At 34.5% G+C, this 19,079-nt stretch overlaps 1 protein-coding gene across 8 annotated transcripts in view; it reads right to left on the bottom strand.

The window, feature by feature from the left end:
* The window catches only part of PCDH15 (protocadherin related 15), an 874,191-nt gene that overhangs the window by 349,594 nt on the left and 505,518 nt on the right, over positions 1-19,079 (bottom strand). For all 8 annotated transcript variants that reach the window (XM_040254669.1, XM_040254668.1, XM_040254664.1 and 5 more), the window contains one exon: positions 11,509-11,702. In XM_040254669.1, the coding sequence (XP_040110603.1) occupies positions 11,509-11,702 (194 nt within the window). The remainder of the gene's footprint in view (positions 1-11,508; positions 11,703-19,079) is intronic.

Here is a 19,079-nt window from a genome sequence, read left to right as displayed (position 1 = left end):
ACTAGACAGACCTTTGTTGACAAACTAATGTCTCTGCTTTTGAATATGCTATCTAGGTTGGTCATAATTTTCCTTCCAAGGAGCAAGCGTCTTTTAATTTCATGGCTGCAATCATCATCTGCTGTGATTTTGGAGCCCCCCAAAATAAAGTCTGACACTGTTTCCACTGTTTCCCCATCTATTTCCCATGAAGTGATGGGACCTGAAGCCATGATCTTCGTTTTCTGAATGTTGAGCTTTAAGCCAACTTTTTCACTCTCCTCTTTCAGTTTCATCAAGAGGCTCTTTAGTTACTCTTCACGTTCTTCCATAAGGGTGGTGTCATCTGAATATCTGAGGTTATTGATATTTCTCCCGGCAATCTTGATTCCAGCTTGTGCTTCCTCCAGCCCAGCAATTTTCATGATGTACTCTGCATAGAAGTTAAATAAGCAGGGTGACAATATACAGCCTTGACATACTCCTTTTCCTATCTGGAACCAGTGTGTTGTTCCAGGTCCAGTTCTAACTGTTGCTTCCTGACCTGCATATAGGATTCTCAAGAGGCAGGTCAAGTGGTCTGGTGTTCCCATGTCTTTCAGAGTTTTCCACAGTTTATTGGAACTGAAAATATTTTTTAGCTTATCACCTTATACTATGCCTAAGTTCAAATTGTTTCTGAACATATTCTCAGTAGAATAGATACCTATAGAATACTAAGCACCTCTAAAAATTTGCAGTGTCTTAAAAAAAAAATCATACTTAAATTTACCACAACATTGTTCCAAAGCAATTTCAATCTAAATTAAAATCTTTTAGACTTCATAATTAGTTAATGCATCTGCATTATTTCTTGCTCTGATATTATCTCATTATTAAAATTCAGCAATATAATTGCTTTTCTTTTCAAGTTATTTTTTACAACTCATGTTTTAAGGGTAAGATGTTTAAAGTAGGTTAAAATGGATGATAAAATGTTGCTTATAAACTTAGAGGTATCAAGTTTACCCTTATCAGTACTAAAATGGCGGGCTTCCCTGGTGGCTCAGTGGTATAGAACCCACCCACCATGCAGGAAACCCAAACTTGATCCCTGAGTCGGGAAGATCCCCTAGAGAAGGAAATGGTAATCCATGCCAGTATTCTTGCCTGGGCAATTCCATGGAGAGAGGAGCCTGGCAGGTTGTATACAGTCCATGGGATCACAAAAGAGTCAGATACGACTTAGTGACTAAACAACAACTATGATGGATAGATTAAAAAAAGAAATATCAGGAAGTTAAAAATTTAGTGTGCAAAGAGCCCTACTTTTCATATTGTGGGAATAAAGTAATTGTCAGTATGAGTGGGCATATTATTCTCCTAGGTGGTGATCTCATTCCAAAGCCATCCCAAGATAAACATTACTGCTAGCATTACCCTTCATCATTCTGAGTTATTTTCTTAGTGTTTGTTACATATAAAGTGATTAACACATTTTACTATTTCTTCCTTTTTGCTGCTGGCACATCATCTGTGCATAATCCCAATAACATTTACCCTACACCATATTGATAATAATCCTAGCTGAGCAATGTTGAGCACTGGAATTTTAACCACACATTCCTGGGTTAAAATTTTGATGCTACCAGATGTGATCCCAGGCAACTGACTTCTTTCAGTTTCACTATCTTCATCTAACAACTAAATATAATAATAACATTAAGATTAGCATAAGGATTAAATATGTGTGTGTGTGTATGCACATGTGTACGTATGTGTATATATACATATATGAAGTCAAGTGAAAGTGTTAGTTGCTCAGGTGTGTCTGACTCTGAGACCTCATGACTGTAGCCCATCAGGCTCTTCTGTCCATGGAATTCTCCAGGCAAGAACAGTGTAGTGGGTAGCCAATCCTTTTTCCATGGGATCTCCTTGACCAAGGGATCAAACCCAGGTCTCCAGAATCACAGGCAGATTCTTTACCATCTGAGCCACTGGGGAAGTACATACTGAAAAACATACATATATCAGTTATTATTGATAACTATTCAAAATAAGGTTTCTTATTCTATTCTTTGAAATGGAATTAATAAGCTTGCATTTATCTTATTCATATCTCTTTAAATATTTTACATTTAATTGCATTTTTTTCAGTTTTCTGAGCTAAAATCTACAGGCACAGTATCCTCTCTCCCTTCCTGAGTGGATTGTGGTGGTGTTAGGGTTTAGACATACTGGATCCTAATCTTTTGGTGTGGTACTGGAAATCTATATTTTCCATGAATATACAAGGTTTTTCTCACACAAATTTGATTTAGAAGACCAGGGTCCCAGAAGTTCATGGGGAGTAAAACATGCAGATTCCCCTGCTTTTTAAGTTAGGACTCCAGGGGATTCCTCTATAAGCTGACCGAAAACTCTCCTTAATAACCCTGGAGGCAAGATAGTCCTTCACTTTTTTGACCTAAAAAATACCTGTACCCTAAATTCAAAGTGTCCTTTCAAAAATCTAGAACTTTCCTGTTTTTGATATTCATTAGAGCTTCAACTTACTGTTGTGGACTACTTGAGCATGGGTCTCTTTGTGCTCTTAAAGTATAATTTATGCTAAACTAATTGTACTTTGCATATTTCCTTGTTCTCCCCCCTTTGACTAAACTGTTTACATCCACAACAGTACAGCAATGACTTCTAACTCATAAGACGGCTGTGTATATGGCACAAAGAAAAATATTAAATGCAAAACAAAAAGACTCTATTTCCCAAGGCAGAAGACAGTGAACACCAAGGTCCAACATGACCGTCTGCTTCATCTGCACTTACTCCTTTGCTTCCTTTGCTCCTTTCCAGTAATACAAATGCTAGAATCACTAATCATTCCCAACCCTTTCCCCTCACACACACACTTGGATTTCAGAGTTATTTGAGTACAATCATATTTCAAGGTCTTAAGTTTTTCATCTTTAACATCCTGGTACTTTGCTACAATAAGTTGAAATAAGCACCAACCTTCTTGATGGTTATGGCCTTCTAAAACTCTATCCCCTTTTTAGCCTTGATGTTAATATAGTGTCAGAGTTAGCTTTCTAAAATTGAATCCCGATAGTATTAACGATAAAATAATATCATTAATGCTGTATAAAGATTAGTAATTCAATATCATTAATTAAGCACATAACAAAACAGGACAGTCACAAGGTAAATAATAGCATTCTATGTGAACACTTTGTATTACATTTTACAGCTAGTCTTAAATGCATAAAACTGAGAATCTATATGATATAAATTTTATTTTTATAATATAGTCAGATTTATAGTAGATAGATCTATAAACAAAAAAACATAACGTTTTTTTTTCTCATTTGGTAATGAGTTCAAAGTAGAACAAGAAAGGTGATATAGCTTCTCAGATAATCATATGATTTTAAAAGACCCTGGAAACCATCTAGCTTAACTCTCATTTTATGAAAGAATATTAGAAAGTCAGAAAGATTAAGTGATAGATTCAAGGTGGTGAAGATAATTAGCAACAGAAGACAAACTCAAAGGCAAAACTTACAAATTTAAAATCTGCCTGCCTTTTCTCCCCACATTCTTCAAGAACAAAACTGGAAAGTAAACAAGACTTTTTAATTATCTGATGTGTGTGTATGCTTCTGTGTGAGAGCATAAAACATCTGTGGTTTGCAAGGAAGGATGTTATCTCACAGAAAATCACAAATTTCAAGTATTTGGATCAGACTATAATATCACAATCAATGTTAATTGTTTATATTATGAATAAAACACCCATAGCACTTTGTTTTTAAGAACAAAATAAAATATGAATAAAAAGAGGTTGTGAAGAGAGGCCTAAGAAGCTTTAACTTCAGAAATGGTATAATTTTTAAGAAGATAAAAAGTCAAATTTTTTGGATATGACAGTGCTACTCAGTGGTACTGAGATAATGTTCTTGACATTTAGAAGATTGCACAGTCTGTATAGTAATTTTGTTTTAAATGTGTCAACACATGCTACAAGGTATCTATTTGTACTCTATATTTCTACCTTGTTTCTAAGAGGATCATCAAAATGAAAGCTTAACTTTTTTTTTCCATTGTCTTCACCAATATCACAATAAAAAAGCTGTATTTACATCTTAGTGTTCATAGGTCCTGTCTTATTATTTTGGAAACACATACAGGGATCCATAGGAACAACACTCCCAGATTTAAAACTAACATAAGACTTCAGAGAAATTTCTCAGGGAAAGTTACAGGGACAAGATGCACGTAGGTATAAAAACCACAGGGCATTACAGACAGAGAAAAACAGGTGTGCAAATTCAGAGACCAATAAATAAAAAAACAATACCTTTTGTACAACTAAAGAAAAAGGTATAATTAGGACAATAGTAGGGATTAAGACTAGAGAGATGAGCAAGAGTCACAGCCTTCAAGTACTCATGTGTTCTACTTACTAATTTAAATTTCAGCTTAATACCAATGGGAATAGGTTGATAGATTTTAACAGTTCCCACAGCAGACAATACTTTGCTGTGTCTCTGTATCATTGCTTTTATTGTTTTTCCTGTTAGGATACCTCATTTTCCTTCCTGTCCAAGTTAAACTGCACTTGTAATTATACTATGCTATATCCAGATTTATCTGTGCCTCTATACGAATGCTGTGAGGGCAAAAAGCTCACCTTGTCTTATATTTCTAGTGCTTCCCAAGAGGAAACTCAGTAAAATTTTGCTAAAATGAATACTTCCATAAATTTTTTATTATTTTTGTCTTTTTTTAATTTTTATTTTTACTTTACTTTTCAATACTGTATTGGTTTTGCCATACATTGACATGAATCAGCCACGGGTGTACATGAGTTCCCAATCCTGAACCCCCCTCCCACTTCCCACCCCATATCATCTCTCTGGATCATCCCCCGTGCACCAGCCCCAGCATTCTGTATCTTGTATTGAACATAGACTGGCGATTCGTTTCTTACCTGATAGTATACATGTTTCAATGCCATTCTCCCAAATCATCCCACCCTCTCCCTCTCCCTCTCCCTCAGAGTCCAAAAATCCGTTCTATATATCTGTGTCTCTTTTGCTGTCTAGCATACAGGGTTATCATTACCATCTTTCTAAATTCCATATATATGTGTTAGTATACGGTATTGGTGTTTTTATTTCTGGTCTACTTCACTCTATATAAATGAATACTTCCATAATTTTTTATTATTAATGTTAAATATATCATGGAAGTTATTTTTAAATATATATATTCACAATTGAAATATAATTTTATTTGAGAATGGGTGATTTAATATTGTGTTAGTTAGATACAACCTTGAATTCCATGAAAATAGATTGAGTATCAAAAAAGTATTCCTTGCCAGGCATCTGTTATTTTATCATGATTTGTTTTCTATTTGGGGGAAGGGACTGAATTTTATCTTTACATTTTGATAAATACTTAATAGTAAGACTTTAACTCATACTAAGATTAAATATTTACTTAATTCAATGCAGTTACATACAGGAAGACTTACAGACAAAAAGTAAATACTATCTAATATATCTTACTACTTTAAAAAAATCTTTTGCTTTTGTCCTCTTCTGTTTATCAATGACTGAAAAAAAAAAAAAAAATTCCCCCAAACAAAACCACTATACACTCTGGCTCCTCTTACTCTCTAATTCTTTGGCTAGTTTAATCAGTTAGAATAACAAGTATATAAACAGTTAATTCTTCTGCTAGTTAATTCATAAATCTTCATTTTGAGAGTCAGTGTTATTGACATTTAGAATTGAGGTTGTTTATTAGAAAAGAATAAGACAGAAAATCATCATTGCTTTTAGTGTTATCATTTAATTAGGTTTACATGTCACTGTTGTCATCTGTATCAGCTTGTAAAATATGTCACAATCTGTATTTTTATGTTCATAATTTTCTAAGAGCATCTTTTTACGAAAGAAATACTAAAAGCAAAGCCTCACAACTCTTCAGTTCAATCATCAACTCAATCTGAAAGACTAATTTTCCTCCAGAAAATAGCAAGTGTCATTATTCTAGGGAAATGTAACATTATTGTGGCAGGTAGGATGGGGGTATATGGATTTTACTCTCTGCAAGTCCCACTTGATATTTAATCAACCATCATAAGGTGGTCTTCTAGTGCCCAAACCATCATCTATAAAGAAAACAGTGAGACTAAGTCAAATAAATGCCTCATATCACTGAAAAGACCTATATATTCAAATTCTGAAAATGCCACTTTGTTTCCAGGAGTAGGATACAATTTAAGTAAAAACCACTTAGACTACGAATTACTGTAAACAAAGGCTTATCAAGACAAATCAGTGATATGACTTGCAAACCAGAACTTCAAAGCAAATTTAAAATCTCACTCATTAAATAATAAAGTTGTCTAAAAATATCAATCATAATGTGCATACATATATAGATTAGACATCTGTTTAGCACAGCACTATCTTCAATGAAAATGTTACAAAATGAATAGATGACTATTATCAGGTTTTAATAACAGTTTAAATAATAAAGACAAGATATATTTATGTTTATAATTAGCATTAATATTATTTGTATCTTATTTTTTCTCCAGAATAATAACTAAGGGTTTTGGATATGGAACAAAATGAAGGGGAAGATTTTAGAATCTAAGAGTCCTGAGTTCAAGTTATGTTTCTACCTCTTATTTACTATGGTTATCAATATTTTTTTATGAAAGTGGGCAAGGGGTCATGTAGCCAAGTAAGTTATCCTTTTCGGTTTTTATTTTTGGTTTATAAAAATAAATAGAGCTATGCAAGACTTACAATTTTGTTGTTAAGATTAAAAATTATATATAAAGGTCACTAGCATGATGTCTAGCCCTGGCACATTAATTAAATAGTATCAGTCATCTTCAACTTCCCTTCAGAATAACCCAGCATGAATGACACTATTATTTTAAATTCATTCAAACTTAGACTCTCATTTTGGATTCTGTAACTATTCACTGTATAAATGAATTCTGTTTGTTTCTACACAAGATATAGCCCTTGAATGTCTTCTCACATTCAGGCCTGTATATCCATTTTCTTTTTGAATAATATATTTATTCCAAGTAAATACAAGTAAATGTGTATGAAATTGAGCTCTTCCCTTTCACTCAAATATGTGTGCCTTATTGACATTGCTACCAATCGGTCAGCTTAGATAAAAACCTGGGAGAGTCTTTCAATTTTTAATAATTCCTTCTCTCCATTTTTCCTTACTCATGGCCAAGTTCAAACCATCAGCAACATTTTTTTTAGTGGAGGTGTTCTGCCTCATTTCTCTACCTATAGCTTTTGCTGTTTGTTGTTGTTCAGTCGCTAAGTCATAGCTGACTCTTGGTGACCCCATGGACTATATAGCCCGCCAAGCTCCTCTTTCCATGGAATTCTCCAGGCAAGAATACTGGAGTGGGTTGCCTTTCCCTTTTCTAGGGGACCTTTATGACCCAAGGATCAAACCCAAGGCTCCTACACTGGCAGGCAGATTCTTTACCTTTGAACCACTGGGAAAACCTACCTACAGCTTCATCTTCCCTCAAATCTATCTTCTGTAGTGTGATTTTCAGAGTGATTTTCAGTGTGATTTTCAGAGTGATTTTCCTGAAACCAAATTATCTCAGATGAATTTCTGTTTTAAAGTCCTTCCATTGCTTCCATTGACTAGATAACTCCAAGCTTCTTAAGAAAACAAATTAAATTTCCCATGATTTGACCCTTAACTCTACTGACCCTCTTTGAATCATAGTTAATATACTGATTTGCTGACTGACTTGCAATTATCCAAAATACCAAGTTATTTCACACTTCTCTAGCTGTATAAATACTGTGATGGGCTTTATTATTATTATTGTTATTTTAATGTGGTCAACCTCTGTTCATTCTCCTAAACTCATCTTGTTTAGTAGATCTTCTAAATACTCCCCTGTTATGACAAGTGCCCTCATCAATGCCCCAGAAAGGTGAGAATTTACCTCAATCTCAACTTCACCATGGTAAACTGATTTATGCATAGTTCTACTTTCTACAATTTACCGTAATTTTTCTTTTGGCCTGCAAATGACAATTACTATGTTTACCTTTGTATTCCCATAAATGGTAGTTATATAATAAATGGTTTGTTGGACTGGGTAGAAAATCTTACTGTCACAGACACCAATATATATATTTTTTAATTTAATAGGGACTAGGAGAGAATTGGTGTATACTTTCTGGGAAGGCAGAATTTCAAATCTAACTCTTTGGGAAACTCTAAAAAAAAACTGAGTTTTGTATCATATCATCTCTTATTCCGATTCAACTATTTAAAAACCCAAAGTGACATTTGTTAAAAATCTAGGAAAAGAAACAAAAAAGATGCTTGTTTAGAACTGAGGGCATTCAGAAATTGTTTTGACTTCTGGGAAAAAGAGAAAACTGAACCACAATGATTCTTATCCTTTTGAACTAGCTCTCTGGTGGAGAAGCAGCAAGGCAGACAATGAAATTCATTCTCTAAACAAAAATGCATAGAGTGCATTTCACAGTAGTACTTTCAGTGCATCAAGTAATACCAGGAAAGGGCTATAAAAGCATTAAGAGCTTGTTTTAATTGCAAACAGGTTGTTAGAAAAGGATTCACAGATGAAGTGATGATTGAATAATGACCTTGAAGGAATAAGGCCACAAAGAAATCTGAGGGTAAAACCACTCTGCAAGCTGAAAGGAGATGAACATCAAGTTCAAAGGTTTGCAAGTGGCTGCAAGCCTCAGAGACAGAGAGGAGACTAGTGTGATAACTGGAGTGGACTAAGAGAAACATCACAGAGTAGAAGGCCAGGCAAATGTGAAGAGGTGACATGAGGAAGTATTCCGCGGCTGCTACCAGGACAAACTGGGCTGGGCTCCACTGACCCTTTTAATGATGTTGCCTTTTACACAGAGTGAGATGTGAAGACTCTAGAAATCTATGCAAAAGGAAGAGATGTGTTCTATGTTATCAGAATCACTCAGGCAATTGTATTGAGAGGAGACTCTGAAGCGGCTCAGGCAGAAGTCTAATTAGACTTCTCATTAGAAGTGGTTTTCAACACTATAGACTAGAGAGGACAATGGCTTAGACTGTGATGTTATTAATGCAAGTAGTCGGATTTTTTGTTTCCTGAATGTTTTCAGGTTAGACCTTAGATTTGTTGCTCAAGATTATATTTGGAGTTTGAAAAGTAAGCATTGAGGAAGGCTCCAGAGATCCTCGCCAAAACAACTGCAAGTTTGGAGGTGCTTTCTACCACACTGGACAATGAAGTCACTAAGCATTTTGACAAACATACTGTGGAAGTGAATGCCAAGCAGACAAGAACTAAGCTCTTCTGGAGTGACCTACAGGCCTGTAAATAGCAGTGGGAGAAAATGGAGGGGATCCGTCATCCGCAGGTGAGAGCAGCAAGGAGTACTGGATAGTACATCCATTCTTATGCAATGAGATTAAAAGATAAAATATTGAGAAACGAGAGAAAGAACAGTCTAGACATATCAATGAGGAAATACAGGGTCCTGTGAAATATCTATGATTAATGATAAGAGGGATGTGAAGAGAAAAGTCTCTCACATGGTTATGCTTCAGGGAAAATAATGTCCTATTCTCTGCTCTGGAGGAGTTTTAATGGTCAGTGGTTCTGTTACAGTTCTATCAAACTTCCTTGTCTTGCTATAGTTAGGGGTAGTATTTTCCTCTACAGAATTGATCTCTTAAGAATTCTTAATCTTTGCAATTGATTTTGGTAAATTATAACTTCTTGAAAAATTATCCATTTTATCCATGTTTTCAAGTTTTTGCATCTATTTAAGCAAAGTGGTTTCTTAATGATTCTTCCAATTTATTCTGTTTCTATGTCATTTCCTTCTCAGAATTTATTAGGCAAAGTTCCACTTTCTCCCACTTTTTGACTGGGCTAGCTGATAGTTATCAATTTATCTACGTTTTTATTTATTTTTCAGAGAACTGAATTTAGATTTACTGACTTTAGAGATACAACTAATTCATATTGTTGTTGTACTTATTAATTCATTTTTGTGTTCCTTTGTATTTTTGTTTATTTCATCTATGTAGTATCATAAAAACTATATAAAGCCTTCACAAAAGTTTCTCAAAAAGAGAAGCATGGATGGTTTCACTAAGTAAGATAGCAACAAACATAATCCAGAAGTTTATTTCAAGATTAAAACACCAAAGCCTAGTGGGATTTATATCAGGAATGAAAAATAGATATATTTTAGAACCATATTAAGACCAGTCATCCTAGCATTTGCTCAAAAAGAAAAGTCATTACTGCTTTCATAGTTGATGGATTATTTGTTTGACTTGAATAAATGACCATTCTTATTTTTTTTAAGTCAATAAAATAAAAATAGATGAATGCTTTATTAACATAGTAAAATATTTTTTAACCATAAACCAGTATAATAGGGAAACATGGTAGGCCTTCTTACTTAAAATCAAGACAAACATTTTTATTAAATGAAATTAAAGGGAAAAAAATAAACAAAAAGAAGGACATCAAAGTATCACTACTTATAAAATATATTATTAGATAATATAAAAACATGAACTGGAAAAGTATAAAAATATAAGAGAATTAAGAAAGTGTCTTAAAATTAATATAGGTTAATAACTTTTGTATGTGTAAATGTCAGCCAATTAGAAGAACAAGAAAGGAGTCTGTTTACAATAACAAAAAATGAGAAACATCCTAACAAAAAAAAATGTATAGGACATTTATTAAAAAAAAATTTTGAAAATAAAATCTACTAAAGGACACAAAAGAAACCATGGGCAAATGAAGAGACATAAAGTTCCTAGAAAGATTCAATAATGTATTAATATTAAATTTATATTTTCTTAAAATGCATCCTGAAATCTGGAACAAACAGGAAATAAAAGGAATATCTCAGGTGGGGGAACAAATAAATGTAGTTGTAATAATTGAAAGTCTTTTCACTTTGATTTCTCTTAATGTTTTTCTCTTATATATATATGTATACATGTATATGAGATTATATTATATATAGATAATGGTTTTCTAGATAAAATTTATATATATATATATATATATATATATATATATAATTTTAAAATAATTATCCAGACACTGAGGGATGGCTTCAAATCCCTGAGGCATCATGGATTGCTGTTATATGAGCTCTCAGTAACAAACTTACTTTTCACTAATATATTGGACACAGGCTTCTGATATTTCCTAGTTCCCACCTCCCTCCCAACAGAAACTTGCATCCTTCACATCTGGAATCATAGTTAATTAGTTTGTGGTTCAATCTTGACTTTATCATACTTTTTCCTCAATTTGACAAAAGAATATGCAGTTCCTGAGAAACTAGTCTCTCTGATTTTCTGATCTAATTTAGATGTTTATAAGATAAAAGAATGCTTGCTGTGCTTCTTTTATTTAATTATGGGGTTAAACTGGAGCGATGAAAAGATTGCATTGGTTCTGATATAAATTACCTTCTCTCTGCTGGAGGAGCATTATCCGCTGCTTGGACAGTGAGCGCGTAAGTCCGTCCAACCATCAGTTCCACCCCCGGAGCGATGGAGATAAGCCCTGTTGTTTTATTGATGATGAAGTCTCCCTGAGCCCCAACCAGGATTTCATATGTGATCTCCCCGTTTGACCCTTCATCTGCGTCGACTGCAGTGAGCTGGAATTGAAAATCACAACATAAATCCTCTGGGGACTCAACTTTTCACCATCACTTTTTTTTCCCCCAACAAAAGAAGCTTGTCATTTTTTTTTTTCCCCAACAAAAGAAGCTTGTTTCAAACACACACACAGTAAGTAAAGAAAGTTCTCTCATCATATACACTCTTGTTTTCTTGAATTTAGGCTGCTGTGTTCAAATACTGAAGCAATCACATCAGAAAAGATTTTGTTGTTGTTGTTGTTCTTGTGAGAGTGATAAAAGGCTTTGAATCTTGAAAGCTATCTTTATTTTAACTTACTAAACCAAAAAAGAAAGAAAACCCTAACAGTGAATCTAATGTCCCTATAGGATTTTTTTTTTCTATCTCATAACCTGCTTTTAACACATAAATGCACATTACCAAGGACTGCTGCTGCTGCAAGTCACTTCAGTCGTGTCCAACTGACTCTCTGTGACCCCATAGATGGCAGCCCACCAGGCTCCTCTGTCCCTGAGATTCTCTAGGCAAGAATATTGGAATGGGTTGCCATCTCCTTCTCCAATGCATGCATTCATTCTAAGTTGCTTCAGTCGTGTCTGACTCTGTGCGACCCTATGGACAGCAGCCCACCAGGCTCCTCTGTCCACGGGATTCTCCAGGCAAGAATACTGGAGTGGGTTGCCATTTCCTTCTCCTTACTAAGGACAGAGGCCTGGAAAGAAATGAAATGGCTGAAGTTTGCCTTTATTGTTACCATCCTTCTTTTTGCTCTGATTTTTTTCTTGTCACATTGTTTTCCTTCCCATCTTCCAGAAAGTCTCTTGCCCTGGAATCCTTTTTATTTACACATGGCTCTAAGAAAGATTCTTATGAGCTTGTCCACATTGACTTATAAAAGACTGATAAGATTTAGAGTATTACCTTTTGAAAAGCAAACAAACACATCTCCAATTGCAGAATATCTAATTAGAAAATTAGAATATCAAACTCAATAATTTTTTTTCTTTTTTGAGAAAAAGGACTCAATTCAGAGTCCCTGAAATAACACCACATGAACATTTGTAAGGCTAATTTGGACATATTCATAATCATTTTGGAACAAATGACATCCAGTAGTTAAAGACTACTTTGAATCATTATATATGAAAAGAGAAATCCATTATTAACTTTACAAAGCAAAATTAATGTAATCATGATTTGATATGTTAAATAAGGCTCCTTGACTTCCTGATAAGTATAAATTTACTTAAGGGAACCAAATGTAAGATTTACTGGGAAATTTTATACCTTTTACAGTCACAGAATTTGTTGTTTTCATCCTTTGACAGATGAAGAAAGAAAAACTGGCCTCAGTTTACACCTAAGAGGAAAACATGTGTTTCCTATTAATAAAGAAAACACACAGGGTTGTAATAAATATGTTGTAGAAAAAAAATTCTTATTTACTGACATTTTCTTATGTATCTCTAATCCATGAGTTTCATGTCTTTAAAGTAGTAGTTCTTTGTCATCCACAGACTCCTTCGGTGGCTACTGAACATTCTGGTGCACTTTCTTAGATAAAATGTGAGTATACACATTTACCTTGAAATAAATTCAATTTCAGGAATGCTGTGTTAATGAATAGCCATTTCAAAGTATCATGTTAACCATTCTAATGAAATGTAAACAAAATTCTTTACCCACCACATCATGCTTAAAAGGGTATTCTGGGCATAGTCTACTTCTATTTTTATTATCCTTCCACTACATTTAGAATGATTTTGTGCATGGAAATAGCTGCAACAAAAATAATTGAGAAGAAAAAAAAGAAATTTGAAACCGAGGTATAAATTCAGCTAAGGCTCAGATTGGGTAATTGGGAGTGAACAGATGTTGTTGCCAGAAGGAAAGGCACTCCATGAAATGATTCTGGGACTTATGTGAGAATGACAGACATAGTCCTAAAGGCAAAGAGAAGGAAACAATTTGTAGAAACAGTCAAAATGAATGATATATATTTATGGAGAATTATTCATGCCAGACAACTCATTTTCTTTTGTTTGCGGATAAAATTAGAGGACAGGGGTAGCAGAAGAGATATCAGTTTTGATTATAGTAAATCACTTAACACAATGTCTCAGGAAATCTTAATTAAAATTTAGCTCAAATTAGATTCAATATTAACATTCTTCCTGGGACTTAAATTGGCTAAAGGAATTTAATGATAAATGGCAATGAATCAAGTTAAGAAGAATGTGTTGAGGAATGTGCTTTAGGGATACAGGTATTATGGTTGCTCTTATTTAACATTTTCATAAATAATATTGGAAGACAGGCTAAGCTCGAAGATAATTAAATTGCAAAAGGCAGACATCTGGGAGGTGCTGTAAATACCAAACAGTACTACAAAGCACAGGTGATACCAACAATCCTCAAACTGCATAGCCAACCAATCACAGATGAGATAATATATTCAGGGACTACAACTAGCACCACAGAAACCATTAACAAATAGGAAGTTTAATAAATAAGCTAAAAATGAATTCAACATTTGTTATCTAAGTAACTTAATACAAATTTTCAGTCTTTCAGCAGTAAGTAATAAAATAGTTGGTCAAGAATTCACATACTGTGTCCTTAAACATGCAAACAAAAATATTTTAAAGGAATTATTAGTAGTTCAAGATTAGAAAAGATAGCTGAGACACTGACTCTGAAAACCCTGAAAATGATAGCATCTCATAAAAGAAAACCCCTGAAACTAAACTGTGGTGGAGATTTAATTCAATAACAAATCAATGATCTTGTGATCAGTGGTCTAGGACAGTGGTTTCCAACCTTTTTGACACCAGGGACTAGTTTCATGAAAGACAATTTTTCCATGAACTGGAAGGAGAGAAGGGATGGTTTCAAAATGATTCAAGTGCATTCCATTTATTGTGTACTTTATTTCTATTACTATTACATCAGCTCCACCTCAGATCATCAGGCATTAGATCTTGGAGATTGGGGACCCCTGGTCTAGGATATTAAAGGTATATGAAGCCTGTTTCTAATTTGGTGGGAAAATCTACCTCTTAAACAAAAATGGGTTAATTTACATGGGGAAAGCAAAGTGTCACTCACATGTTATCAGATGAAAGTAAACTAAAACATGTGACTTTTAATTGTTTTACCAAAATGTAATGACATCTAAATGGTAAGGAACACTAAATTGTTTAACGTATTTCTTTTCTCTAATGTATTACAGTCCTTTTCAGGAAGTTTAACCCTACCCTGACAAAATTCCTTCCTCTCAGTATTCCAATATGTACATATTACAAATATCCTTGTCCTCAGACACCTTGACATCCCACAAAAAAAAAAAAAAAAAAGGATTTGCCTATTTGAGGTGAAGTTAAGGACCCTGAGATTAAGAAAATAAATAGCGCTCTCACAGAGGCCAAACATGATGAACTAGAGAAAGGCTAACACATGATGAAAAAGGTAAATAGAAGCAAGATGATGAAGGTTTTATGGGCGATAATAAAAAGTTTGAGAATCATTCTGTGACTCAAGTAAATAATGAAAAGATTAATATATACCTGATATTGAATATGGAGAGTAGTTCCTGAACTCTTTTTTCTCTTTTTTTTTTCTTTGTTTGTTTTGAGGGCACAAAAAACCAGAGAGAATGATTCAGTTTTAGATAAGAAGGTTTTAAGGGAATGGCATTAAATTATCTTAATGGCTCCCATTTGTAATAATTATTATAATAGAACTGTGATGGACTCTAAAACATGGACAGAAACATTCCATACCTGATTCAGAAAACAAAATAATTTTTTTAATGTTTTTACTAAGAGCGTAAATAACAATCAAATAATTTCTTTGGTACATGTAGGCTACATTTATACCATAGTCTTCTGCTGTTATAAAAAGGGATTTTCTAATTTACATAGACATAAATTTGGCATTATTAATAATAAAAAGTCCTCTGGAAACCTCACCAGAGGTTTTGTTCAATTTTTTTTTTTTTTTTTTTTTTTGGTTTTTTGTTTGTTTGTTTTCCTATTGCTAAGGGAAATATTGTATTGGTAAGGACTTTCTCTGTGTTATAACTTATAGTTAAAACTTTCAAGTTTCACTTAGAGAATATAAAGTGTGAGAAATAGTGCTGTAGTGAGGATTTTTTTTAAGAAATATTCACTGAGGAGAGTTTCCAGAATCTCAGTTATTATCTGAGGCTAGGTTTATTTTGATTTTTGGCTAAAGTAGAAAAAAGATTTCACTCTTTCTAGACATTCACTTCTATTTTCTAGTGTATCATCCTCATTCCTTTTATTTTGTATTTTGCATTTAATAAGCTAGATTTGTTCCATTTCTTTCTTGGTCTGTTTGTGAAAATATAAGAAGCACACATTTCTTATTGTTCAGTTGCTAAGTTGTGTATGACTATTGGCGACCCCATGGACTGCAGCATGCCAGGCTTCCCTGCCATTCACTGTTTCCCAGAGTTCGCTCAAATCATATCCATTAAGTAGGTGATGCCATTTAACCATCTTATCCTTTGCTGTCCCCTTTTCTTCCAGCCCTCAATCTTTCTGAGCATCAGGGTCTTTTTCAACGAGCCTGCTCTTCACATCAGAGATCTAAGTATCGGAGCTTAGGCTTCAGTGTCAGTCCTTTCAGTGAATATTCAGGGTTGATTTCCTTTAGGATTGACTGGTTTGATCTTCTTGTAGTTCAAGGGACTCTCAAGAGTCTTCTCCAGTAACACAGTTCAAAAGAATGAATTCCTCAGTGCTCAGCTTTCTTTATGATCTCACTCTCACATCCATACATGACTACTGGAAAAACCATAGCTTTGCCTAGACAAGACCCTTGTTGGCAAGGTAATGTCTGCTTTTTACTATTCATTTTTTGCTTTTCATGGCTGGGGTCACTATCTGCAATGATTTTGGAGTCCAAGAAAATAAAGTCTCTCACTGTTTCCATGTTTCCCCATCTCTTTGCCATGAAGTGATGGGCCTGGATGCCATGATCTTAACTTTTTGAATGTTGAGTTTTAAGCCAGCTTTTTTGCTCTCCTTTTTCACTTTTATCAAGATGCCCTTTAGTTCCTCTTCATCATAAGGATGGTGTCCCCGGCATATCTGAGGTTACTGATATTTCTCCCTGAAATCTTGACTCCAACTTGTGCTTCATCCAACTTGGCATTTCACATGTTGTACTCTGCATATAAGTTACATAAGCAGGGTGACAATACACAGTCTTGACATACTCCTTTCTCAATTTGGAACCAGTTCATTGGTCCCTGTCTGGTTGCATCTTGACCTGTTGCATCTTGACCTGAATACAGGTTTCTCAGGAGGCAGGTAAGGTGGTCTAGGGTTCCCATCCCTTTAAGAATTTTCCAAGTTTGAGGTGGTCCATATAGTCAAAGGCTTTAGCATAGTCAATGAAGCAGAAGTAGATGTTTTCTGGAATTGTCTAGCTTTTTTTTTTTTTTGATCCAGTGGATGTTGGCAATTTGATCTCTGGTTCCTCTGCCTTTTCTAAATCCAGCTTGAACATCTGGAAGTTCTTGGTTCACATGCTGTTGAAGCCTAGCTTGGAGAATTTTAAGCATTACTTTGTTAGCTTGGGAAACGTGTGTAATTGTGCAGTAGTTTGAAAGTTCTTTGATATTGCCTTTCTTTGGGATTGGAAGGAAAACTGAATCTTTTCAAGTCCTGTGGCCACTGCTGAGTTTTGCAAATCTGCTAGCATATTGAGTGCAGCCCACTTGACTTCAGCTTCCAGGATGTCTGGCTCTAGGTGAGTGATCACACCGTCATGATTATCTGGATCATTAAGATCTTTTTTGTATAGTTCTGTGTATTCTTGCCACCTCTTCTTAGTATCTTCTGCTTCTGTCAAGTCCATACAAATTCGTCCTTTATTGTATCCATCTTTGCATGAAATGTTCCCTTGGTATCTCTGATTTTCCTGAAGAGATCTCTAGTCTTTCCCATCCTATATTGTTTTCCTCTATTTCTTTGCATTGATCACTTAGGAAACTTTTTTTAATCTCTCCTTGTTATTCTTTGGAACTCTGCATTCAGATGGATATATCTTTCCTTTTCTTCTTTGCCTTTTGCTTCTCTTCTTTTCTCAGCTATTTATTAGACCTCCTCAGGCAAACATTTTCCCTTTTTGCATTTCTTTTTCTTGGGGATGGTTTTGATCACCACCTCCTGTACAGTGTTAGGAACCTCTGTCCAAAGATCTTTAGGAACTCTGTCTATCTATCAGATCTAGTCCCTTTAATCTACTTGTCACTCAAACTGTATAATCATAAGGGATTTGATTTATCTGGTCTCATCATTACTATCTGATTGAAATTGCTTTATTAAAATGGCAAATAATTGGAGCTAGGAGGCAGGATTTCTGGTTCCAATGATGTAAGTAAATCAGATAGTTTGTTTTCCCCAAAAGGTAAGTAAAAATCTAAGCAAAAATGTCAAAAAACATTTAGGGCTCTAAAGATTCACTAACACAGGCAAATTGGGAATAATATTCAAGAAGAACTGCTGTGACTTTAAGTAGGTAAAGCAGGAGCTAATGACCTTGTTATTTCAGTGGCACCTTATCCCCGTTACCACTCTTAACCCCAAGTATAGTGGGCATATGGGTTTTATAAGGATGGGACTGGTCATGAAAAGCAGCAGATGTTCTTCAAGAGATGCCATAGTTAATTTGATGTAGAGTTAATAAAAGAATCAATTATAGTGAGAATTGAATGAGAAACAGCCTCGAGTCTGTCAGTGCAAGTTGTGATCCCAGTTGGTAAGCTGAGAACAAGCCATAAATTTAGAAGAAATAAACAGAAAATGAGAGTCCCATAGAAAGGCTGGATAAGCATTCCACACATCTCTGACACTATACACGTGCATGGAGAAGGCCTCGAGAAATGCAAATGCCAAAGAAAATCCTGAGAACTACATGAACTTTCAATGCTCTCCCCAACAACCTAGACTCAGATCAACTGGCAAAGGTGAAAGCTTTACAGGACTTTTGAGAAAGGGTAATGGGAGATAACACCTTGTGTGTGGTGGAGAGAATTCTTAGGCCAAACAGAGTGTATCTCTATAATGAGACTTTTTCTAAATATTGACAGCAAATTAATTGAGGGGATAAATTCAATGAATATTTGGTAAACCTGTTCTGTGTGGAAGTCTTTGTGCCAATCACAGGTGGTTACAGATCGCTAAAAGAAATTTATGGTTCAGTAGAATAGAAAGAGATGTAAAAGCTAACTTTAACGCAAGGGACAATAAAATGCATTGGAACTACATTGGATATGTTGGAAGTATGATGGAAAGAACAATGAATTTTGACTTGCTATGAACATAAAGACTTTATCTAAAAAATAACATTTGAATTATGTG

The sequence above is a fragment of the Oryx dammah genome, unplaced genomic scaffold (genome assembly GCF_014754425.2).
Source record: "Oryx dammah isolate SB20612 unplaced genomic scaffold, SCBI_Odam_1.1 HiC_scaffold_14, whole genome shotgun sequence".
NCBI classification, from domain to species: Eukaryota; Metazoa; Chordata; class Mammalia; order Artiodactyla; family Bovidae; genus Oryx; species Oryx dammah.
The sequence above is the reverse complement of the archived record's forward strand: the minus strand, read 5'-3'. Positions and strand labels throughout refer to the sequence as shown.